The sequence below is a fragment of the Theropithecus gelada genome, chromosome 9, assembly GCF_003255815.1.
Source record: "Theropithecus gelada isolate Dixy chromosome 9, Tgel_1.0, whole genome shotgun sequence".
Lineage (NCBI taxonomy): Eukaryota > Metazoa > Chordata > Mammalia > Primates > Cercopithecidae > Theropithecus > Theropithecus gelada.
The window spans coordinates 106653239-106679097 of NC_037677.1; the positions used below are offsets into that span (position 1 = coordinate 106653239).

The following is a 25859-nucleotide window of genomic DNA, read 5'->3' on the forward strand; positions in this document are numbered from 1 at the left end:
AAAAAAAAAAAAAAAAAAAAAAAAAAAAAAAAAAAAAAAAAAAAATGGGGGAAAGGCCGGGCATGGTGGCTCATGCCTGTAGTCCCAGCACTTTGGGAGGCCGAGGTGGGTGGATCACCTGAGGTTGGGAGTTCAAGACCAGCCTGACCAACATGGAGAAACCCCGTCTCTACTGAAAATACAAAATTAGCTGGTCGTGGTGGCACATGCCTGTAATCCCAGCTACTAGGGAGGCTGAGGCAGGAGATTCACTTGAACCTGGGAGGTGGAGGTTGTGGTGAGCTGAGATCGTGCCATTGCACTCCAGCCTGGGCAACAAGAGTAAAACTCCATCTCAAAGAAAAAAAAAAAAAATGGGGGAAGGAGGAAGGTCAACAAATGACTAGGATTTAATTCAAATGATTAAAAGGACAGGATGTTCCTCTTTTTCCCCTGGGGCCAGAGAAGGAAATGAGAACTAAATTTAATGTTATGAATTCTCATGTTCATAAATTAATGTCTTAGGTTTATGTGTCCTAGTAATTATGCCCTGCTTTGGAAAGCCTTGCTCTGAAAGTTTAGTCTGAAGGTAGAAATGCAGTATCTGGGAGGGCTTAGTAGAAACTATGAAATAAAAGTGTAGAGAGTTTGCAGCAAGGTATTTAAATCATGTGTAAACTTTCCTTCCTACCTCAGTGGTGGGACTGATGTCAAGCCATGGAACTCTTCACTCTCTTCTGCCTCAATGAATTGTGCTGTTCAGGCTCTGCGATCATACATTTACACTGTAGTGAGAATTTAGGTTAATGTGTTACTACTCCCAGGAAGGATTTGTTTTGAAAGCTTTGCTTCTAATTGTAGATCACAAGGTTTTTATTGCTATGCCATAGATTATATTTCAAACAACTGAGGTCACTCTAACTTAAGCAAAGCAGGAATTTATTGGAAGAATAAGGCACAGAGCTCACAGAATTGAAGAGAAAGCTGAAGAATCAGGTCTTGTAAAGACGGGAGCTAAGTGGGTTTTATGAGGTCTTTGTAGCAGTATCTAATCTCATTTTCTTCCAGGACCTCCTTTGAGTGGAATTCTGATCTTAAATCTTTGTGTTACTACTCAAGATTCAAATGCTAGGGAGAGATTATCTGTTTGGTTCAGCATGGGGTCAACCCCTATCTCAGAAAAGGGCGGGGTGCCAAGCTGCAGCAATGAGGTGAAAAAAGGCTCCAAAGGAATATTGGGGCACTCTTACTGGAAAAGGGAAGGAGTGCTGTGCAAACAAAAACATACATTGACTATAATCACTAAGTAAAGGAATTTCACAGAACTGTAAATAGGGATACTTTGGAGATATGGTCAGAGAAGGCTGTTGCTGCTCTTGAAATCCCTGCACTTAGGTAGCCATTTTTCTTCAATGGTGAATCCTTCTGAAGGATCCCTTCACAACGACAGTCTATAAGTCAAATGAGACAGAAGGGACTCTAGGATTCTTTCGCTGCTTTTCTCCCAAAAGCTTTTAAATCACATTGTATGATCTGACTATATTTGGGAACTCCATTGAATTCTTAAAGCCATGCTTTGTGGTCTTTTACACAGATGCCACTGAAATATAGTTTCTAAGGCAAATATTTGAATGAACACTGATACGTCTAAACTACTGCTTTAGCTTGTAGTCCACTGCATACCTACAGTGCTGGTTAAATATGCAGTTTCCAGAGTGCAACACCAGACCTACTACAGAACAGTTTTGATAGGGAGGGGTTAAGATGGGGGCTGATGCTAAACTTTTAATAATCATCTCAACCCAGGTGGTTTTCATGCACACTAAAATTTGAGAACTACTGAACCAGTCTCAACAAATCCCAATATTTATTGGGTATATACTCTGTGACAATCAATGTTCTAGACTCTAGACTGTACTAGGGAATACAACAATGAACAAGATAAAGTTCTTGCTCTTTTGAAGATTCCTATGGGGAGGAAATTAATGATAAATAAGTACAACAAAATTAATTAACAAAATAATTATAGAGTGGAGTTTGTACTCTGAAGAAAGAGGGTAATCTCAAACTTAGCGCAAGGGCTCACTTTTTTCTGTTATACTACTTCTTCTCAAGTCTTCTCTGTCTCAGATAATGGTACCACCATCCCCCAAGACACTAAGGTCAAAGGCTTTGGAGATCACTCTGGATTGAGTCCTCTCTTTCTCTCCTTTTCTGCACTCACCTCATGTACTCCATCAAGAAGTCTCTAAAATATACGCAAGACCTTTCACTTCTCTTCTCCACAGCTACCCCTACAACCAGACCCCATTTCCTCTTGTCGGGATGACTTTAATGTCTTCCTAACTAGCTTCCCAGTCCCTAGTCACATCTCTCTAGTGTTCATTCTGCACATAGCAGCCAGGAAATTTCAAAAATGCAAACGAGACTGTAGCCTTCCTTTGCTTAAAACCTTCTGATAGTCAAACTCCTCACCGTGATCTGCCAGACCCACATGATCCGGCCCCCACCCAGCTCTCCTGTCTTGGGCCTCTCTCCCTCAGTCACCGTGTTCGACCACCATGCCTTTCCCTCAATCCCTCAGTCATACCAAACTTGTTCCTGCCTCATGACCTTTGAACTTACCTGTCTCTCCAGCTGCCAACTACAGATCATTCAGGTCTCAGCTCAAATGTCATATCCTCAAAGACAACTTCTTCATCCATCCTAACTAAAGCAGTAACCCCCTGCCCCCCAGTCATTGTCAATGGCCTATTTTACTTTCTTCTTAGCATTTAGCATCTGAAATCACCTTATTTATTGATTTGTTTACATGTTAACATCTGTTGTTTTCTCAGTACAATCAAAGCTTCATGAATACAGGGATTTTTATCCAGTCCATTTTGTTCACTGCTTTGTCTCTACCACTCAGAAGAGTGCCTGGCACATAGCAGGAGTTCAACGAATACTATTGCCTTAATGAGTGAAAATAACTGAGGGAATTAATGGACAGTAACTGGAAGTGGGGCGACTTTAAACAAGCTCTCAGTAAATGAAGGCTGGGTGTTTCAGGGTTTGGGGACTACGTACGTTCTAAATTTGCCCTACACAAACTCTCTACTCCAGGCAAACAGATTTGTTTGCTGTTCTACCAACACACTTTATATTTTGCTGTCCGTGTTCAATGAAGAGACCTAAGTTGTGCATTCATAATGAGCATGACCCTGAGCAAAGCACTGTGGGACCTGTCTCAGAAAGCTCACATACATACACTTCCTCCTGCCACTGCCATCACCTAAAGGCCTCCTCCTCCTCTTTTCTCCATCAAAGTTCTGCTCTTCCGACTCACAGACATCCTCCCTGTTTTCTCCAGCAGGAATTGATCTCTATCTTCCGTGATTCCTTTTGGATTCTCTTATTCCCTGACTCTGGTATATTATACTTACAAAATATGTGCCTTGGGCAAATTATTTAACCTCTCTGAGCCTCAGTTTCCTCATTTGAAAAATAGGATAAATGATACTGATTTAGTGGGACTGATATCACGATTAAATGTATCATAAACTTCAAGCATAGTGCTTGGCACATAATCACTCTTTAAATCGTAGCTATAACAAATATTATTTCTCCTCATTATTGATAAAACTATCATTATATCTTAATTATTAAAATAAAAATATTGATAAGAAGGCAGTTATTTATTGAACATTTAGCATTTCCTAGGAGCTTTACATTTGTTATATGAAATAATTCTGCAATCTAGTTGTTTCATATATTTGCGTTTCATTTCCCAGCTAGATATTGAGGCCATAAGTTATGTCCTAAGGTTTTTTTTTTTTTTTTTTTTTTTTTAGAAAGAGTCTCACTTTGACACCCCGGCTGGAGTACAATGGTGCGATCTCGGCTCACTGCAACCTCCGCCTCCTGGATTCAAGCGATTCCCCTTCCTCAGTCTCCCAAGTAGCTGGAGTTACAGGCATGCACTATCATGCCCAGCTAATTTTTGTATTTTTAGTAGAGACGGGGTTTCACCATGTTGGCCAGGCTGGTCTTGAACTCCTGACCTCAGGTGATCTGCCCGCCTTAGCCTCCCAAAGTGTTGGGATTACAGGCGTGAGTCACTGCACCTGGCATCTTAAGGTTTTTAAAAATAATCCTTCCACTACCAGACTAGTGTGCTGTTCATAACACATGCTCAAGAACTATCTGCTGTAAATAATAAGATGATTTATAGCTCTGAGAGTTAGTGATTTGCATTATGTCAGAATATAAGCTGGTCTGAAAAATCAGATCAATTCAGTCTGCAATTTTTGTGTGAAAACTTGAGTTTGGATCTGTCAGCTGCTTAAATAGTGTGCTGATGCAACCTGTCCCTTCCATTCATTCATTCAGCAAGTACTTTTGAGCACCTACTATGTGCCACACTCTGTTACGAGCAACTAGTAAAGGCTTCTAAAATAGGGAAATTATGACATTCATTTGTCAATATTTCAGTTATGTTTATAAACTCCACTTTTGCAGTTGCTTACTCTTCCCAAGAAACTGGCTCATATTTTAGAATCTAAGCACTTAGAGAATGTACAGAACATACAGCATGATGAACTGTTAGGCTCTGGAGTCAGAAAGCCTGGGTTTGAACCCCAGCAGTGTTAATTCTATGCTTTGAGATCCTGGGCAAGTTACTTATCCTCGCCAAGGCTCAGTTCCTTAGTCTGTACAATGAAGATAATAATACAGTAGTATCTACCTTTAAGGGTTATTGTAGGTATGAGATGAAATAACACATAGAGCCGGGTGCGGTGGCTCACGCCTGTAATCCCAGTACTTTGGGAGGCCAAGATGGGCAGATCACGAGGTCAGGAGATTGAGACCATCCTGGCTAACACGGTGAAACCCTGTCTCTACTAAAAATACAAAAAAATTAGCCGGGTGTAGTGGCAGGCACCTGTAGTCCCAGCTACACGGGAGGCTGAGGCAGGAGAATGGCGTGAACCCGGGAGGCGGAGCTTGCAGTGAGCCGAGATTGCACCACTGCACTCCAGCCTGGGCCTGGGCGACAGAGGGAGACTCCATCTCAAAAAAAAAAAAAAGAAGTAACACATACAAGACATTCAGTACTGGTATATTTTAAGAACTCAGAATTTTAGCTATCATTAAATTACTAGTTCACATTACTCTACCAAACATACTAAGATCACTAGACAAGAAGAATGCACCTGGAAACTAATTTTTGAACAAGGAGTGAGAAAATAAACACATATTTAAATTCCATACGGTGTCAGGCATTAGAAGCTCTCCACATGTTACATCATTTAATCCTCACAACAATGTCAAACAGGTATTATATTACAGATTAAGATACCAGGGGCTGGGTATGTTGGCTCACACCTGTAGTCCCAGCACTTTGGGAAGCCAAGGTGGGTGGGTCACTTGAGCCCAGTAGTCCAAGACCAGCCTGGGTAACATGGCAAAACCCTGTCTCCACAAAAAACACAAAAGTTAGTCAGACTACATAGATCCACACCTGTAGTCCCAGCTACCAGGAAGGCTGAGGTGGGAGGATCGCTTGAGCCTGGAAGATTGAAGCTGTGGTGAGCTGAAATCACACCACTGCACTCCAGCCTGGGAGACAGAGTAAGACCCTGTCTCAAAAAAAAAAAAAAAAAAAAAAAAGAAAAGAAAAAAGAAAAAAGATACTAGGACTCAGGTCAAATATTTTACACACATTTATGCAGCAGAAAAGGTGTAGCCAGTTTTGTCCTTATCTGAATCTCTTTCACATAATGAAAAGGGGGCCATCCACATTTCACTCATGTCTCTGAAATTCTGTCTACACAGTGCATTGTTTCTATAGGATAGCTGTGATCAAACTGGTGGTACATGAGAATCACTTGGGGTGCTTAAAAAGTCCTCAATCCTCTTCTTTATTCAGATTAAAAAAAGAAAAGTCTCAACCCAGGGACTCATCCTAAAATACTTAATTCAGTAAATTTGGAGTAGAGCCTATGAATCAGTATTTTAGGAAACACTCCAAATGGTTCTAGTGGAGGTAGTTCTTGATTACTTTCTAGAAATACTGTCAAAAGGAGTAAAACACCTGGTTTTAAGATCATGTAATATACCAGAGATTCGTAGCTGAAGTGTGAAGGCATATGACCGTGTGATGAAAAGACGTATATGCAACTAATGTATTTTAGGTTTCACATAGCAATTGCATTCTTTGCATTCATTTTAAAGTTTTTCTACATAGAAACCTAGTGATTCTTGGCTGGGTGTGGTGGCTCACCCCTATAGTCCCAGCACTTTGGGAGGCTGAGGCAGGCAGATCGCCTGAGGCCAGGAGTTCAAGACCACCCTGGCCAACATGGTGAAACCTCGTCTCTACTAAAAATACAAAAATTAGCCAGGTATGGTGGCAGGCACCTGTAATCCCAGCTACTCAGGAGGCTGAGGCAGGAGAAACGCTTGAACCCAGGAGGCGGAGGTCATAGTCAAGACTCTGTCTCAAACACAAACAAAAAGAAACTAGTGACTCTTTTTTTTTCTGAGATGGAGTCTCGCTCTGTCATCCAGGCTGGAGTGCAGTGGCACAATCTCGGCTCACTGCAAGCTCCGCCTCTGGGGTTCATGCCATTCTCCTGCATCAGCCTCTCGAGTAGCTGGGACTACAGGTGCCGCCACCGCACCCGGCTAATTTTTTTGTATTTTTAGTAGAGAGGGGGTTTCACCATGTTAGCCAGGATGGTCTTGATCTCCTGACCTTGTGATCCGCCCACCTTGGCCTCCCAAAGTGCTGGGATTACAGGCGAGAGCCACCGCGCCCAGCTGGAAACTAGTGACTCTTAAGTTGAGTTCATGTGAGTTTTTATGTCCTATATATGAGTGGGCCTACCATTAGGAGTTTCTTATTTGTAGCAGTTGTTTGCATATTTATTTAGCCATGATGATTTTAAGTTACCAAATAGAAAATGAATAAATGAGAATAAACACTTAAAAAAAAGAGGACCCTAAAGGGTGATATTTCATTAAAGTTTCAGAAATTTATCAGGCTTGATTACTTAAACAGTTGTATAAAGATCTTTCAGATATTTAGCTGAGGTTAATTCCTTTAAAATAAACCATATAGGTCACATAGTACCAACAAAATATGTTGATGAATCCTTGAATATTGCCTTGATTATATCTCCTTGGGGAATGAAGAACTCATTAGCATGAATTCCATGTCAGTCCTCCCTGCCTTGTTCCCCAAGTACTTTCCAGACTGGCTTGGCATAAAAGGGTGATCAAAATGTATGTAGCATGGCCAAGTTTCAAATGAATGGCTCATCTAACTCCACTGATTAAATACATAACATTACATAGTTTGAAAAGGCTGTTGTGCTTCATTAAGTTTACTTTTCTGTCTGAGAGCTTTAAAAAGGTAAATTCTGAGGGGTGGGATAGGGAGACGATTCTATAAATTCTTGGCTCTTCATATTCAAATGGCATATGCCTATTTCCCAACCCAAGGGAAAATTCTCAAAGCTGAGAAGTTGTTAAATTGGTAACAGTAAGGGGGTGTGTGTGTGTGTGTGTGTGTGTGTGTGTGTGTGTGTGTGTGTGTTTAGAAAGAGGAAGAAAGAAAGATAAACCTGTTTGCTTTCTGAAACAAGTAGTAAAACAGGTTGTTTAGGGTAAAGTCCCTTGAACTAGATAATTGATTTTAAATACATTTGCCTATAATAATACTTTATATTTACATAGTGCTTTGAAAAGTTCAAAGCATTTTTACATTTATTATCTCATTTGAACTTCACAACAACCCTATGAAGTAGGTACAGCAGGTTTTATAATCCACCACCGCCACCACTTAAAAGATAGCTAAACTGAGACACAAGCATGTCGAGAAACTTGTTTAAGGTCACATAACCAGTTGGTGTTACATCTAGAACTGGAACACCAGAATTTTGAAACTGAAGCCTGTGTTTTCTTGGCAGAAAGTGCCTCTGCTACTGCTTGATCTACGCAGAGTTCCTGTTGAGATTTGTGGCTACAATTTAATTGGAGAATACAAATCAGGCATGTCTAAAGAGCTCTACAGAAAAGAGATTGTTTCTTTTAGATCATGACTGTGTTAGTAAAGGGAGGTAGAGAATGGAGTCAGTTGTTTTGGACAATGCAAATTAAAAACAAACAAAAATACTTTGTAATCAGTTTCTGGATATGTTGGGAGCAATTCATTCATTAAATCGTGTATTCATTTTTTAAAGTATCTATTAAGTGCCTTTATATAAGAGACTGCTGAGCACTTTGGGAAGAGGTAAAGAAATGCATTCAATTTGTGGGGAGAGGGTGTGGAGGAATGCTTTGAATTATACAAATAATCACTGTTTTATTCATTGTTCAATACCACCTGGTAGATGAAATAAAAAGCCCTCCTTGCAGAGAGGCAAGGAAAACAAAAACAGATGAAGCAAACTGGGCAACTAATTTCTTTTAAGTCTCTCCCTGTCGGAGGCATTAAAAAAAAAAAAATTGAGGCTGAGTGCGGTGGCTCACACCTGTAATCCCAGCACTTTGGGAGGCCGAGGCAGGCGGATCACAAGGTCAGGAGATCGAGACCATCCTGGCTTACACGGTGAAACCTTGTGTCTACTAAAAATACATAAAATTAGCTGGGCATGGTGGCATGTGCCTGTAGTCCCAGCTACACAGGAGGCTGAGGCAGGAGAATTGCTTGAACCCAGCAGGCAGAGATTGCAGTGAACTGACATCGCGCCACTGCACTCCAGCCTGGGCAACAGAGCGAGACTAAAAAAAAAAAAAAAAAACACCAAGGTGATAAAGTTCCTGCCAGGTACACAAAAAACCAAGTTTGCTGTGTCATACAACATAATACAGATTTTTAACTCTAATGCTTCCTTGAAACTAGGTAGACTGGGTTTAGGTTAGTACCAGGCTCTTTACCAGGCATACTGAGTGAAGATTTAAGGGCAAAACGTTAGTGTCTAGCCCAAAGTTTTCAATATCCAGAAAGCATCTCTAAAGGCCAGAAATAAGTCGCTACAATACTTTCCCCTGCCTGACTCCAAAATGAAGCATTCCTCTTGGCAGGCATGCTTGCAGATGTAGACAACGGAAACAGAGGCACCCATGGATGCAAGGAAACGACCACCAGAGTAGCTGAAGGCCCTGTCATTTGAATAGAAGACAAGCATGAGTTTGCTAATGGGTTATGGGTTTCCCCAAAGGTCATTTTTTTTTCTCTCAACATCCCCCTGGACAGGTTTCTTCACTTTCTAATATAAACATCTCCAAATTTGAAGGCAAAATTCGCTCATACTTACATTATAAGTAGTTGTTTGATATATTCCTTTAGTTTATACGTACATAAATAGTATCAGTGACTACAACTACTTGTTGTTGTTTTGTCTTTTGAGACAGAGTCTTGCTCTGTTGCCCAGGCTGGAGTGCAGTGGTACAATCTCGGCTCACTGCAACCTCTGCCTCCCAGGTTCAAGTGATTCTCCTGCCTCAACCTCCCGAGTATCTGGGATTACAGGCACCTACCACTATGCCCAGCTAATTTTTGTATTTTTAGTAGAGATGGGATTTCACCACGTTGGCCAGACTGGTCTCGAACTCCTGACCTCAAGTGATGGGTCTATGTCAGCCTCCCAAAATGCTGGGATTACAGGTGTGAGCCACCACGCCTGGCCTGAAACTACTTGTTTTTGTTGTGACAGGTCCTGCTCAGCCCCCAGAGTGGGTATATGAAACTGTGTATGTTCATGCATAGTTTATTTGCCTTCTGTGTGTGAAGAGTGGAGACTCATAATTAATCCTAGTTCTGTCCCTAACACTGTCCCCATTTTGTTTCTCTAGGTTTCCATGTTTTCTAAATGTAAAACAACAGGGTTGGAGTAGGTAAGCTCTAATTTTCCAGCCAGACCCTGGAAAATTTCAATCCAACTTCCTCACTTTACAAAATAGAGAACTGGCCGGGCGCGGTGGCTCAAGCCTGTAATCCCAGCACTTTGGGAGGCCGAGACGGGTGGATCACGAGGTCAGGAGATCGAGACCATCCTGGCTAACACGGTGAAACCCCGTCTCTACTAAAAAATACAAAAAACTAGCCGGGCGAGGTGGCGGGCGCCTGTAGTCCCAGCTACTCGGGAGGCTGAGCCAGGAGAATGGCGTAAACCCGGGAGGCGGAGCTTGCAGTGAGCTGAGATCCGGCCACTGCACTCCAGCCCGGGCGACAGAGCCAGACTCCGTCTCAAAAAAAAAAAAAAAAACAAAATAGAGAACTAAGAACCGAATAAGGTTACTTACTTGTTCAAGATCACACGGGTCCATAATTAACAAAAGCTGTGCAAAGAAAATCAATGGCAGAATATTTTCTGTATTTTTTTCTATTCATATTTTGAGATCACACCTCTTCATTTACTTAGAAAAAAACATAGCTGGTCAGTGCTTAAATCAAATAATATTATAAAGAAAAAACGTAAGGTTATAATGCAGATTCTCATATGGACACGACACATTTTAATAGTGTAAATAGTAGATTCATATGCGCTTAGAGTCAGTCAATCCACTTGTGTTTCTTAATTTTGCTGACTTTTGAATTGCCACTGAAATAGCACAATACTGTGCTATTATCCAAAAATTATTTTAGATATATTTTGTTTTTTCAATACGTAATATTGTAATTTTTATAACACATGAGCACACATTGAAATCTGTCAATAATATATTTTCTAATACTGGTATTCACTGAAATTCCAAGTATGCTTATAGGTAGGACTTGAATCCATTGCTTCTAGTCACATAAATGAGTTTTACTTCATTTTTCTTTTTATTCTTGTATTAAATACTAAATAACTTTCCTTTATATAGTTATTATTTTAGTACAATTATTGAAAATTAAATATTTGCACAAATTACTAATCAGTTTCAAGGCATACAACTTTATTTTGCCACTAACCCCAATATTTGAAATTAGCAGGGCTCTTTAAAACTGGTGCTTCTAACATTTCATTGACTTACACTAAAATCACTGCCTCCATTCCTCAATCACCCAGTTATTTTTAACCTTGACCTCCCACAGCTGTACTGATTTACTCAGTCCACAAAACTCTCTGATTCCACCCTCTCTGCCTCTTAGGAAGCAATACTAGAGAGGAAAAACAAAACCCATTCCTTTAAGAAAGATTCCGCCTCCTCTCTTATAAGCAAGCGCCTAATGGTAATTGTAGAGTCTACTAAGTCAAACACTTTACTACTCAGCATTGAGAGAAGCTGCTGCTGCTAATGCTGCTGTTGCTGCTGCTGCCGCCGCCGCTGCTGCTGCTGCTGTTGGTCTGAGGCTGCAGTGGCTTTCTGTGCAGCATTGCAGAATCCACACCTAGAGAACAGAAGACACAGACACGTACGTCTACTACCCTGGTTAGAAGGAAGCTTTGGATCTTCGGTGGGTAAGGAGATCTATCTATTTTGTCCAGAAACTGTTAGAAAAGGAATGATCATGGAAAAGACTGTTCACCAGACATGCTTAAAATGGATTTTGTTAATTTGTCTTCCTTTGGTGGTGGTGGGGGTGTCTAGATTTGTGACTGGCAAAATATAGTGGGGACTATATTCTGATAGGTGCCCTTAGGATACTTTTTTTGCTATTCATAAAAAGGCTAACCTTGATGCATGCAAAGCTTTTCATTTTTTTTTTTTTTTGCTTTTTAAATGCAAGAAAATATCCAGCCACTCCCAATATCTCTCTCAAATACTGCAGATATTTTTAAATGCCAAATAATATGTCAGGCTGAGCATCTTCTAAACAATTTTCTCCCCCAAACTAGGAAGACTTCCCCACGATTCGTTAAGAGTATTTAAAAATAATAAGGCATGGTTGGATTTTTGAGCAAATGGGAGATGGTGGTAGACTAAAATTTCTACAGCCTTAGTCCAGTGGAGAGAGAAAACGATAAATACATCACAGTTTGTGCCAAGACAAGATTCATTTTCCACACTTCATATGTGGGAAGAGGAAACTACATTTTAATTAGCACATTTTTAGGGAGGAGGGAGGGGATGAAGATGAGGGGGATGGCGTGAGGTATTTGAGGGGGACGAGTCTGCAGATGAGGAAAGGAAATGAAGTGGATTGTCGCCAGTGCCTTGGAAACGAAGGGAGATAAGGGTGGGGAATGAAGTTTGCTGTGTGTGTTAGGGTGGGGTTGGCCCAAGGGACCGTGAATCACTAGAATGGCGCTCGGAGGGGTGTGCTTGCAAGTGTACTGGCGCAGGAGGGACGTGGAAGTCGTGGGTGGCAGAGAAAAGTGTGCACCGCTGGGAGGTCTATTTCGAGAATAGGTTGAGGTGAGAAACATGTCTGGGCGACGGGGGTGGGCGGCCCGGTGTCACCTGTGGATGGATCCACAGCCCTGCAATTGCGTGTTGCAAAGTTTGCCCGGCCCCGCATTCATTTTGAAGGTTCTTGGCGATGCCTCGACTTCTCGCCTCAAAGAAGTGAGCTCTCATAAGGTTCAGAGGCCGGGAGCCAAAGTGGGAGTGAAGACTCTCGAGGGGTCCAAATGGAGCAGAAGCGAGAGCCCCTGCCCTCCCCCCGTGTGGAGGTGAAGCAGGGGTTGTGGGGACTAGGCGCCCGCGAAGGCAGCTGTGCTGAGAGCAAAGTCCAGGCCCCACGGGGGGGCGTGCGGAGGTTGAACCTTTGCAGTGGCTTTCCCCTAAAGCCCCAGCAGCCAGTGTGGGCGGCCGAGGCTGACTCAAAGCGGCGGCTCAGCCTCGGGAGTAGGAGTGGGGGGCTCGCTCATTTCAGGCGGGAGACATTTCCGAGGCGCCCCTCCTCCCCTTCGCGGTCGGATTTCTGTCGGGGTCGTTTCCCCCTCTGGCCCTCCGGGGACGCTGTGGATTCGAGCTGCACAGCCGGAGGAGGACGTTGAAGAGGCGCCAGGCAGCCGCCCCGAACCAGGCCCTCCCGACTGCCGGGCCTGCAGGCCCCCACCGCCGCGGCTTCACGGACTTAGCGCTTGAGGGAGCCGAGGGAGCTGCGGGGGCGGGGCCAGGGCTCTCGAGGGGTGCTCGGGGCGGGGCCAGAGAGAGCTCGGGGCTGCCAGAGGAGAAGCCTTGAGGAGGCGGGGCCGGGACGCTACGGAGTCTGAGAGGCGGGGCCAGAGGCGTCGGGGGCTGCGAGGGGCGGACCTTGGGGGCGTGACCGGGAAGGGTGCTTGGGGAACTAGGGGCGGGGCGTTAGGGGGCGGGACCAAGGGACGCTCGAGGGGCGCTCGGCTAGTCCCGCCAGAGCGCCAGCCGCCAGCCCGTAACGGTCGCTAGTGTGAGGGGCGGGAGGGAAAGAAGAGGGGTTTAAATTAGATTTTTTTAAAAACACAGAGCAAGAGCTAGAGGCGTCGGCATCCCAGGTGTCGCCGCTTCCTGCTGCACAGGGCTAGGCGTCCAGGTCCCTCCCTCCTCAAGCCCCCTCCCCTTCTCCCGCCCTACCCTTTGGGGCTCTGCGGCGCTTAAGAGGCGGCGGCAGCGGTGGATCCGGCGGCTGCTGCAGCCCGGGCGGCTGCGGAGAAGGAGGGAGGGGAAACACAAAGCCGGCTGCGCGCTGCGAGGTAATCCTGCGGGGAGAGGAGGCGCCGTCGTCCCGCCTCTCCTCCAGGCCGGGACGCGGGCACCCGCGCGGGGGCTGGCAGCGGGGACGCTACCGGGGGTCGCGCGGGGGTGGGAGCGGCGGCTGGCGGGGCCGAGGGGACTTCTCATTGGCTGTCTCTGCGGCCTCAAGTGAACCCTTTTCCGGGGTGGGAGTGGGGACCTCCGACAGGCCGGCGGGGAGCGTACCTGCGGGGGAGGGGCTGGGGGCGGCGGTGCGCGGCCTGCGGCGCCGCTGTGTGGGCCCGACGCTTTGCGCGTCCTCTAGTTTTTCCTAGGAAGGCGAGGAGTGCTAAAATCAGATGCTAGCTGATAGCTTAGGTGACCCCGGGGACCTTAAGCCCTGAAGGTGCACTCCAGGGGAGTGGGAGGTTCCTGCACTTGGAAAAAAGGTGGAGGAAAGAGAGAATGTTGGTTTTAGTTTTTTTCTCCTCATTAAAAACAAACACAACTTCTGTTACAAGTTGAAAGTGTTCAGTCACCTTTCTCCTGTAATCCGCTTCCCCACCCCCCGACACAGACATACATACACACAAACACGCCACCCCTACAAACGTATACATGTTAGGTTGAGCTTTCTGCTAGGGGTGACAAGCAAAGTTGGCAGCAGGTCTGGTGTGCCGGTGTTTGGGGCACGTCCAGCCTCTTTGGAGGTATGCTATTATAGCTCAGGCAAGACCACAGACAGGTAGCATAATCTGGGCCTCTTTTAAAATGGCAAGAACGGCCTCAGGTGAACTTTTTTGTTGCAGAGATTTAATTGCAAGTAGGTGCCCGTTGAAAATGGGAGCGCAAGGAAAACCACTAATTTCCTTGGCACATGTGCTGTTGCAATTAACCTGGTAGAGTGTTAAGGAATTTAACTTAACCAAGAGGCTTTGAGGGAGGATTATATGCAAGTTTGGGGAAGGAATTGATAAGATTCTGGGGTATGGGACTAGCTACATACACGTGCGTGCACGTTTACGTTGAATTATGTAGCGTTTTAGATTTAGCAGTGTTAAATGGTAGCTTTTCTTGGAATGGCTTCTGACTGCATAGTGCCGGGTACGTTCCTAATTTTGGCTTCAGAAGACTCCTAGTGAGAGTGTTTTTAAAGATTAAAAAAAATAAGAGTACAGTGCAATTTGGCGTTTTTAAGTTAAATATTTGACTGTTAAAAATATTTGTGTAATTAAGTTATACGACCAACCCATTAACTTAACCCTATAAATATTTGCTCCCATGGCTGTTTGTTGGTTACCTGCTAGAGGTGGAACTCGAACAATGTAAAATTTATAGGGTTAAGTTACCTATCCCTATAAATAACTGGAACATTATAAATGGAGCATTTGTAGAAAGTTTTTATATCGAAGTCTCCATTATATTGTCCTTGCATTATAACTCATTTTCCTTTGCTTAAATGGAGCAGATTAACTTTATGGAAGGAGGCCCAGGATAAAATAAAGGCCGCTACATTTAACTCTTCATCTTTCTGAAGAGTTCAGTCTGTGCTAACACTTAAGGTGCTCAGAAGTGCTGGCATGTTGGTAATAGTTTTTAAAGAAGAAACGGGTGTATCTATTTTGAATGTTAAACATAATTTGAAGGCGTTTTTAGTTGGTTATGAGACATTCAATATATTGCTACATTTTACGTATATGATGTCAGGAAATGTTTGGTAAACATTTGACATAGTTGATCATATGACACTTGGGAAATAGTTTGCATTGATAGAAGGATTGTATTTTCGGAATGTAAGTTTCAAGCATTGACTGAAAGGGAGAAAATTATACACTTTGCTGTCTCACCCCTTTTTTCAATATTATGCTGGGATGAATGTGAATTCTGCACAATTATGTTTAAAATGTAGATCTGGTCTTTGTAAAAGCAGAATGTCTTTTGAGACCAAGAGAACATAACATCAGCAACAGCCCAACTCCTAAACACAATCCTAAAACCTAGATACAGGGTGGTGCCCAACTTCTGAGGTTTTGAGACTTCCTGGAGTAGTGCTATCATGTCTGAGTGTTTTTGTCACATGTAAGCCTACAGGTGGTTAGCTGATTGATCTTTCCCGTTTCAAAGCAGTTGGTTAGCAGTACTGGGCGGCATGTATGCATGTCATCAGAGTATAAGAAGTGTTTGAGGGAAGAAATCACATAAAAGCATAGAAACCCGGCTCTGAACAAACTGTGTAGTGTGTTGGGGAACAGTCACATCAGAACTTTAGCTTAACTGAGTTATGTGTAAAGTGCTTAGAATAAGGTTTGTACTCAGTGCTTTATGTGTTTATCATTATCAGTATATAAAGTGACATATCTTTTTGAAGGCTGTTATATCATGCTACCCAGCATGTGAAGACTCAGCAGATGTTTGTGATAGCCAATATTTGTGTGCCTAACCTCTGTGCCAGGCACTAAGAGTTTTATATGATTTAATTTCCTTAGTCCTTCCAGCAACCCAGTGACTAAACAGAGGGATGGAGAGGTTAAGTATCTTCCCAAGGTGTAGTGATATTAGGTGACACAGGTTGGTTCTGAACCCAGAGTGAGCCCATGTAACCACTGCCCCTTGTTGCTATTGAGCTCATGGAAATGATTGCAAACCAATGAGAAGTCTTCATGGTATTCCCAAGACTATCAGGTGCTCTTGTCTTGTTTAACCACATTCTCTCTGGTATTAATACCACCAAGTTGTGCTTAAATCTAAAGAGTGATGGTTAACCTGCATTAAATACAGTCACCTTTTGACGTTGAAAGAGTATTCTCTTTTGATATATGACATGTGTTTAGGGTGCTGGAGTTTGTGCTAGAGCATGCTGTCTTTCTAATTACTAAAGATACTAAAGTCTTTTTTTTTTTTTTTTTTTTTTTTGAGACGGAGTCTCGCTGTGTCGCCCAGGCTGGAGTGCAGTGGCGCGATCTCGGCTCACCGCAAGCTCCGCCTCCCGGGTTCACGCCATTCTCCTGCCTCAGCCTCCGAGTAGCTGGGACTACAGGCGACCGCCACCATGCCCGGCTAGTTTTTTGTATTTTTAGTAGAGACAGAGTTTCACCATGTTAGCCAGGATGGTCTCGATCTCCTGACCTCGTGATCCACCCGCCTCGGCCTCCCAAAGTGCTGGGATTACAAGCTTGAGCCACCGCGCCCGGCCCAAGTCTTTTTTTTTTTTTTTAAGCTTACCAGCTATGTAGGGCCCCAGGTGGCCCAGAGGGCACTAATTTCCATTGGAGATTCCAGTTCTGCAGTAAATCAGTAAACCTTATCACCCTTCTGATTACCAACATCATATCAACCTGAGATAAATTTTTAACTTAAGTTTGTTCTAAATACCACCTGAATTGCTTCCTAAAATGAACTGTAAATGGAAAAATTTAACTTGTGGCTTATACTTTGTCATTCACATTCCTCAAGGAACTGTGTGTTGCTGCTTCACCATTGTAGTTGATATGTCAAACAAATTAATTATAAACTAAATTAGGAGCTGTTTTAAGTAATGTTTAGAATCATTGTAGATGGATGATATGTCCTTTGACAACTTAGTGCAATGTAATGTTAGGAAAAAAATGCCGGGCACGGTGGCTCACGCCTGTAATCCCAGCACTTTGGGAGGCTGAGGCGGGTGGATCATGAGGTCAGGAGATCGAGACCATCCTGGCTAACATGGTGAAACCTTGTCTCTACTAAAAATACAAAAAATTAGCTGGGTGTGGTGGCGGGCGCCTGTAGTCCCAGCTACTCGGGAGACTGAGGCAGGAGAATGGCGTGAACCCGGGAGGCGGAGCTTGCAGTGAGCCAAGATCGCGCCACTGCACTCCAGCCTGGGCGACAGAGCAAGACTCCGTCTCAAAAAAAAAACAACAAAAAAAAACAAGCATGCGTTGAATTGACAAAGTGCAAGCTTTATTGAAGACACAGGTTACTAATCTGTTTCTCACACTAAACACTGTTTTTGTTATAATTAGTGCTTTTCAGAGTCCTTTGAAAATATTAAATATGTAGAGCTTGAATTTTTAAGAAAACTTTAAATATCTAATCGAGTGCTGTTCTTCCTTTTAAACATAGACCTATTTGAAATTATTTAAACCCAATTTAAAATTAATTGGACAGTCATAGATTGTCATGTCATTGAGATTCAAAATGAGTACCTTAGTACATTGTGTCTTTGTTAATACTCTATAGTTTGAACTCGGGGTCCATGCCAGAGTATTTATAGGTGAGATTGTTATGAAGTCTTTCAGGTTCTGCCAGAGATTCAGTTCTCTTGGCCAAATGCCAAGATAGTCTCAAATTTTTACTGTTAATTTTTTTTACTGTAATGGATTGTATGTATCAAAAATCCTCTCTAAAACATACAGGTTAGAAGTCTTTCCTTGGCTGTTGCTTGAAAGAAAAAGTCTGTTATCCCTTAGATTAATATAATTATTTTTTATTCTAGCAGTAGCTAATTATGGACGTGTATGTGTATGTATGTGTATGTCAAACCATGCTACTTGAGGGATTCTCTTCCTTTTAGGTAAAGTTAGAAATTATTCACCTAGTGTATTAATATTTATTGAGTACCAACAGTATGCATAGAGTAATACCTTTATATGGGAAAAAAAGTGTTGGAGAAAAACGGTTTGTGGATCTTTTATTTATTTCATGTGTATTTTAATGTTGCTGAATATCTGGACCAGTCTCAAAGTTCAAAATTGAATTAATTGCACAGTTGAAAACATGTTAAATATTAAAAAAGTACTATTCAACTTAAAGTATTAGATGGTAGCACAGATAATGAGAATCAGAGCCTCTTGTTTCCTTAAACTGTTTTTGGTTGAGTATGTTTGAAAAGCTGCATTAAAAATCCCTTTCAGGCTTCTAGGACATTACTTAACTGCACTGAAGGAATAAATTTAGAGTATCCTAGAAACCTTAAAGAATGAATGTGGCTTTCAGAGTTGTCTAGCATAATCCAAATAATAGTAGCATGATCACCAAAAGGTATAAAATGGATGAAACCTATCTTTGATTTTAAAAGGCTTACTGTTCTTGTAAGTTTATTTCTTGAAGATAATATTGCTTAGTTTAACTCTGCTAAAAGCTGAACCGTTATTGTACAAGATGTATAGGCTTTGGCATATGTTTATCTTTTTTTTTTTCTTTTTTTTTCTTTTTGAGACAGCTCTCACTTTGTTGCCCAGGCTGGTCTCGAACTCCTGGGCTCAAGCCATCCTCCCACCTCAGCCTCCCAGGTAGCTGGGACTACAGGCATGAGCCACAGGCCTTGTTTATATCTTTAAGATAAGGTTAGATCTAAATTGAGCCTTTATTTGATGTCAGACTGATCTGCATCAGCACCATATGTTATGTTTACTTTTTTTTTTCTTTCAATGAAAATGGGCCTGAGGAGATAGGTTTGTACGCAGTACATTAACTGGCATTTAAGATGACTATCTCTTCAAGGCTATGGTTTTTTTGTTTTGTTTTGTTTTGAGATGGAGTCTCTCTCTGTCATCCAGGCAGGAGGGCAGTGGTGTGATCTCGGCTCACTGCAGCCTCTACCTTCTGGGTTCAAGTGATTGTTCTGCCTCAGCCTCCTGAGTAGCTGGGATTACAGGTGCCTGCCACCATGCCCAGCTCATTTTTGTATTTTTAGTAGAGATGGGGTTTCGTCATGTTGGCCAGGCTGGTCTTGAACTCCTGACCCTCAGGTGATCCTCCCCAGTTGGCTACCCGAAGTGCTGGGACTACAGGTGTGAGCCACTGCACCCGGCCAAGGCTATGGTTTTAATCTAGGGTTATGAAACTCATTTTTTGTGCAGTGGGCATATGCGATTTCCATAGGATAAACATTTCCCTCAACCAGCTAGGGGGTAAAAACACTTCTGAGAAATTTAAGGACAGTAACATAATGTCGTTAAAACCAGTGTCTCAAGAAGTATGCTATATTAATGAAACAATAAAATAACAGTAATCACAGATATGTTAATGCAAGCAATGGATTAAGCAGGATAACCTAACTCCAGGTAATATACATGAAATTATTGTTTTAAGCTCCCATACCTCTTTAAATTTATTCTTGTAATTTCTTTCCCCTCCCTCACCAAGGGAAGTGCTCACCTTTTTAGATGTAATGGAAGAGGAGAGTGCTGATGTGAGTGACTCAGTCTGTTTAACTCTGCTCCCATGGCTGTTTGTTGGTTACCTGCTAGAGGAGGTGGAACTCAAACAATGTAAAAGCAATCAGGTTGGAGAGGTACTGAGTTTTTAGTATCATGGGAACTTGGTGTATGTCTTCATCACCATCAGCAGTGTTTCTGTGCAGTTCTTCCACAATGGCTCAGCTCATCCCTAGCAAGGACAGCATTTCCGTTTTCCTTTTCCATACAGTATCCTCATCTATCATCTTTCTTTTTTTTTTTTTTTGAGACGGAGTCTCGCTCTGTCGCCCAGGCTGGAGTGCTGTGGCCGGATCTCAGCTCACTGCAAGCTCCGCCTCCCGGGTTCCCGCCATTCTCCTGCCTCAGGCTCCCGAGTAGCTGGGACTACAGGCGCCCGCCACCGCGCCCGGCTAGTTTTTTGTATTTTTTAGTAGAGACGGGGTTTCACCGTGTTAGCCAGGATGGTCTCGATCTCCTGACCTCGTCATCCGCCCGTCTCGGCCTCCCAAAGTGCTGGGATTACAGGCTTGAGCCACCGCGCCCGGCCTCATCTATCATCTTTCGATTTGCTAGAATGACTAAATGCTATAGCAGAAAGATGGGTTTACTCATCCTGCTGGAGAAGATAGTTAGGCTTACTTGCTATATCTAAGGAAGCATATTTGGAAGTCAGGGCCTCCCCAGGAACTTTTAAGAACACTCCACTTTTACGCCCTAAGAAGTTAGAGTGAGCAATTGTTAGCTACATTGTGACTTCTCTTCTCATTTATCTTAATACATGACAAAAAAAATTCTAAAAGATCAGCCTTTTAATATCTAAGGAAGTGATTGGAAAAGGGCAATGGTCAGAACTCAAATGGAGTTGTGATTGGGCATAAGTGCCTTGGATGAGTGGAATGCTTCATTGCCTGAGCTGCACAAATGGGAGGTAGAAAGGGATTTGCAATGAAGTTGATGCATTGTTCGTATTCCTTATTTCCACAGCCAATTTTTTTTTTTCTTTTTTTTTTGAGGTGGAGTCTCACTCTGTCTCCCAGGCTGGAGTGCAGTGGCGCAATCTCCGCTCACTGCAAGCTCCACCTCCTGGGTTCACGCCATTCTCCTGCCTCAGCTTCCCAAGTAGCTGAGACTACAGGCGCCCGCCACCACGCCCGGCTAATTTTTTTGTATTTTTAGTAGAGATGGGGTTTCACCGTATTAGCCAGGATGGTCTTGATCTCCTGACCTCGTGATGTGCCTGCCTTGGCCTCCCAAAGTGCTGGAATTACAGGCATGAGCCACTGCGCCTGGCCTTCCACAGCCAACTTTTTAAAGGTAAAAACAGTATACCTCTTACTTTGCCTGTCTTTTATTGTTTTTTTTTTTTTTTCTTTTGAGACAGAGTTTTTTTACTATTGTTGCCCAGGCTGAAGTGCAATGGCGCGATTCTCAGCTCACCACAACCTCTGCCTCCCGGGTTCAAGCTATTCTCCTGCTTCAGCCTTCCTATCTGGGATTACCGGCATACGCCACCACGCCTGACTCATTTTGTATTTTTAGTAGAGATGGGGTTTCTCCATGTTGGTCAGGCTGGTCTCGATCTCCCGACCTTAGGTGATCCACCTGCCTCGGCCTCCCAAAGTGCTGGGATTACAGGCGTGAGCCATCGCACGTGGCCTTCTTTTACAGTTTTTATTGTCAGAGTTGAGTTCACTTTCCTAAGGGAAAGTAGAATTTTTTTTGAAACGGAGTCTCGCATTGTCACCAGGCTAGAGTGTAGTGGCATGATCTCTGCTCAGTGCAACCTCCGACTCCCTGGTTCAAGTGATTTTCCTGCCTCAACTTCCCGAGTAGCTGGGATTACAGGCATGTGCCACCATGCCCAGCTAATTTTTTGTATTTTTAGTAGAGATGGGGTTTCACCATTTTGGCCAGGATGGGAAGGTAGAATTTTTAAGGTGAATTCTATCTGATTGCTTAAAATTTTAGCTTTCAACTGGAGGTTGCACTAAGAGGAATTTTTTTCTTTCTCCACAACTGTCTGCTTCTTAAATTTCAAATAAAGTTTTTCAAAATAGAAGTGTGACAAACCTTACTCAACATTTAATAATTGGAAGCTATTATTTATTAGAGTAAAGTACACGTTATCAGTGAATTAGAAATTCATTACTTTAAAAATACTTGTTGTTTTGCAAAACTAGATTAGTGATTTTCGTATTAGAATGTTTGATTTTTTTTTTTTTGAGACGGAGTCTCGCTCTGTCACCCAGGCTGGACTGCAGTGGCCGGATCTCAGCTCACTGCAAGCTCCGCCTCCCGGGTTCACGCCATTCTCCGGCCTCAGCCTCCAGAGTAGCTGGGACTACAGGCGCCCGCCACCTCGCCCGGCTAGTTTTTTGTATTTCTTAATAGAGACGGGGTTTCACCGTGTTAGCCAGGATGGTCTCGATCTCCTGACCTCGTGATCCGCCCGTCTCGGCCTCCCAAAGTGCTGGGATTACAGGCTTGAGCCACCGCGCCCGGCCTGATTTTTTTTTTAAGTGGGCATCACATTTATTTCAGTTAAAAACGCTGAAAGTAATACATCCTTTACTTCATCTGTCATGGTGAATGTTGATAATGATAAAATCGTAGTTCTCTAAGCACTTTGCCATCAGTAAATACCTTAGTAAAACATGTGATAGACCGAGGGTCTGGTCACTAGCCACAAAAAGGCTGTCATAGCAGAATATAATAGGGAAGGAACATTTTATGCCTGAATAAGAATGGTGTATTTGCTTGAGATAGTAATAACCTCTGAGAAGCTGATTAATTGGTAATCACTTAAGTTAGATGATTTTATATTGTTTGATGTCTTATAATCTAAACGTCCCTGTGCTCTTTTAGAGTGTCTGCCTTGACCAATCAGCATTTCAGGAGGGATTATGACTATCAGTTAAGTACTTTGAAGAGAGAACCCCTGCTTTGTGTCACACCTGAATGTAACAGAACATACTTCTTGGGGCTGTTTAATTTGGGCTCAAAGGGAAGAGTGCCATCTACTGAATGGCCAGCATCAAGTTGAGCAGCTCCTGTTTTCCTTACAGAACTCTCAGCCAGTTCCTGGAGAAACCAGGCCCAGCTTCATTTGGAGGATTTGACAGGATCTTAATACCAAGTGGAATTGTTGCCTGCTTAATTTTAATTATGCTTCCCAGCAGGAGGCCTAAACACATGATGATGAACTAATTCAGTACTTGTTGGAATGCATGGGAAAAGAGAAACCTTAAGAAGTTGTTGGGTCTTATATTAAAAACAGCCGAGTAGTGGTGAAATTAAGTGGTAAAGAAAATTATTTTAATGAGAGAAGTCTTTCAATAGCAGGTCTGGTTGGTTATTGATGGCTCCTGCAGACAATAATGATGTTCAAATCTGCTTGGACTTAGAATCAGCAAACAAACCATTTGCCTAACTGGAGGTAAGGATTTTAAGAATACTTGAATACTTCGATTTTTTTTCTCCTGCGCTTTTTGTCTCATTTTCTAAGGCAATGATTCCTACTTGAGTAAATTCACTGTTTCAAAGTAGATTTTGTTGTTTTGGTGTATGGTAGTGGTTTCCTGGTTTTTGTTTGTTTTTTCTTTCCCTGTTTTCCAAAATCTTTCTGTAGTAGCAGCCATGGGTAGAACTGGAGGTAGTATGGCTGGGCGTGGTGGCTCACGCCTCTAATCCCAGCACTTTGGGAGGCCGAGGCTGGTGGATCACCAGGTCAAGAGATCGAGACCATCCTGGGCAACATGGTGAAACCATCTCTACTAAAAATACAAAAATTAGCTGAGCGTTGTGGCGCACATCTGTAGTCCCAGCTACTTGGGAGGCTGAGGCAGGAGAATCACTTGAACCGCGGAGGTTCTAGTGAGCCGAGATCGCGCCACTGCGCTCCAGCCTGGCGACAGAGCCAGTCTCCATCTCAAAAAAAAAAAAAGAACTAGAGGTAGTAGAACTAGTTATAGGTCAGTTGGAGGTTTAAGGTATCTGGAGTAGGCTTGTCAAAGCCAGACAAGAAAGAACTTTGAAAATATGAATTGAAAGGAAGCTTCGAAATTGTTGCCATAAAAATACACTTGATTGTTATATATTTGTATCTGTTATATATAATTACTTAATTAGTAACTATTTTTATTAGCCTTTAAAACCTGCCAAGGATCATTTTAAGCACTCCACGTAAATTATCCAAAGTTTAGTGAAGTAACTTGCCCAAGATCATACTGTCAATAAAGGACAGAGCCAAGATTTGAGGTCAGGGCTAATACCCTTAAGCACTGTGCTATACTGCTGATTTATTTATGTTTATTTTTGTTGGCGGCTGCACAGAAGAGTTGAACCAAGATTAGAATGATATTTTTGCCTTGGCTGGAAAATACTGATGCTGGGGTTCTTGGTTTTTTTGTTATTGTTGTTGTTTTTAAGAGAGTGGTAAAATGGGTAAATAGGATTGAGATTTCACTAGAATCAGGACGTATACATGAGATGAACTTCCAAATGTTTTCTATTTGATTTTGTCTATGTTAACTTTTGTTCTTTCTGCTATATTTAAAACCACAAGAAAAGTTTATTAGTGAAACATGAAGTGAATTGTTTCACATTGGGGCATGTGCTTAAAATATACCCTTCATGGGAGGAGTTACTGAAGAGTTTTTTGGCTGGGTTTATTTTTTGTAGGAGAGTGGGGATTTGTTTTTTATATATATAATATATGTATATTGCTTCCTCCTAAATATTTTTAGGTGGTAGTGCTTTTCAATATGGCAATAATAATCCATGTCCACAGTACAATAAAATTAAACCATGTGCCAGCCTGAGGTCCTGGGGAAACCTCAACTTTTTGTACATACCAAGTACGTTCTGTATACTGAATAAGTACCATACCTTACATGTATGTACTAAAACTTCATTGAATCCATGTATTCTTTAAATTAAGGGATATTTAATACCTGACTATTATTGTGAGTAATGGTCTAGTTTGTTAACACGTTTTGACCATAAAAGGTATCTTGTTTAAAAAGGTTGGGGATCATTGTTTTGGTATAACCAAAAGCTTCTAAAATTGCAGTTCAGTGATGATTGTGCTTTGTATTCTTAACCCAGTCACCCTTAGGGCTTCTGCCCTTCTCCTTTATCTGTAAGGAATTATACTTTATTTTATTTTTATTTTTTTTTGAGACGGAGTCTCGCTCTGTCACCCAGGCTGGAGTGCAGTGGCCAGATCTCAGCTCACTGCAAGCTCCGCCTCCCGGGTTCCCGCCATTCTCCTGCCTCAGCCTCCCGAGTAGCTGGGACCACAGGCGCCGCCACCTCGCCCGGCTAGTTTTTTGTATTTTTTGGTAGAGACGGGGTTTCACCGTGTTAGCCAGGATGGTCTCGATCTCCTGACCTCGTGATCCGCCTGTCTCGGCCTCCCAAAGTGCTGGGATTACAGGCGTGAGCCACCACGCCCAGCCTGGAATTATACTTTAATATGTGTCTTCCAGAAAATCCCCATAGGCTGAGATACATCACTCGTTGAGACTGTGACTTTCCAGTCAAACATAGGAATGGTCAGCAATAACTAAGACAATGCAAAAGATGTTACTTGCCACTGTGTGATGAATGCCAGATGACAGATACAGAAAACAAATGCTACAGGTCAACTGGTCAAGAAAAGAGATGGAGTGGGCTGGGCGCGGTGGCTCACACCTGTAATCCCAGCACTTTGGGAGGCCAAGGTGGGCGAATCCCTCGAGGTCAGGAGTTCAAGACTAGCATGGCCAACATGGTGAAACCCCATCTCTACTAAAAATACAAAAATTAGCCAGGCGTGGTGGCAGGTGCCTGTAATCCCAGCTACTTGGGAGGAGGCTGAGGCAGGAGAATTGCTTGAACGTGGGAGGTGGAGGTTGCAGTGAGCTGAGATCATGCCATTGCACTCCAGCCTGGGTGACAAGAGTGAGGCTTCATCTCAAAAAAAAAAAAAAAAAAAGAAGAAGAAAAGAGATGGAGTGGTCGGAAAAGGCCTCACAGGAAAGAACAAGGATGGACCTTGAAGGAGTTAAGATTTCATTAAGTGGAGAAGATGGAAAGGATTTTGGCCAAAAATTACGTCCATGAAAATGATTCTTTTTTCTGTAG

General features: G+C 42.8%; 2 protein-coding genes across 8 annotated transcripts in view; one reads left to right on the forward strand and one right to left on the reverse strand.

Annotated features, from left to right (window-relative positions):
- ADD3 (adducin 3) overlaps positions 1-25859 on the forward strand; it is a 141700-nt gene that overhangs the window by 402 nt on the left and 115439 nt on the right. For 2 of the 7 annotated variants that reach the window (XM_025395538.1, XM_025395542.1), the window contains exon 1: positions 10998-11414. The gene's annotated coding sequence lies outside the window, so the exon portion shown is untranslated. Of the gene's footprint in view, positions 1-10997; positions 11415-13187; positions 13572-25859 lie in introns of those variants that run through there. The other 5 variants (XM_025395536.1, XM_025395541.1, XM_025395539.1 and 2 more) reach the window with 4 other exon arrangements.
- On the reverse strand, positions 11206-15283 carry LOC112631074 (basic proline-rich protein-like). The gene is made up of 4 exons (XM_025395556.1): positions 15245-15283; positions 13772-13882; positions 13453-13660; positions 11206-11344 (listed from the first exon to the last, which is right to left on the reverse strand). The coding sequence occupies exons 1-4, from the start codon at positions 15281-15283 to the stop codon at positions 11223-11225; spliced, it is 480 nt and encodes a 159-aa protein (XP_025251341.1). The 3' UTR covers positions 11206-11222.

What these genes read in the sequence shown, in the direction of transcription:
- LOC112631074 (XM_025395556.1), bottom strand. Translation starts at nt 15,283, where the DNA reads ATGTCAAATGTTTACCAAACATTTCCTGACATCATATAC. An exon ending in CATTTCCTGACATCATATAC is followed by an intron (nt 13,883 to 15,244) that starts GTAAAATGTAGC and finishes TCGCCTTCCTAG; the next exon opens with GAAAAACTAGAGGACGCGCA. An exon ending in TCCCCGCCGGCCTGTCGGAG is followed by an intron (nt 13,661 to 13,771) that starts GTCCCCACTCCC and finishes GACCCCCGGTAG; the next exon opens with CGTCCCCGCTGCCAGCCCCC.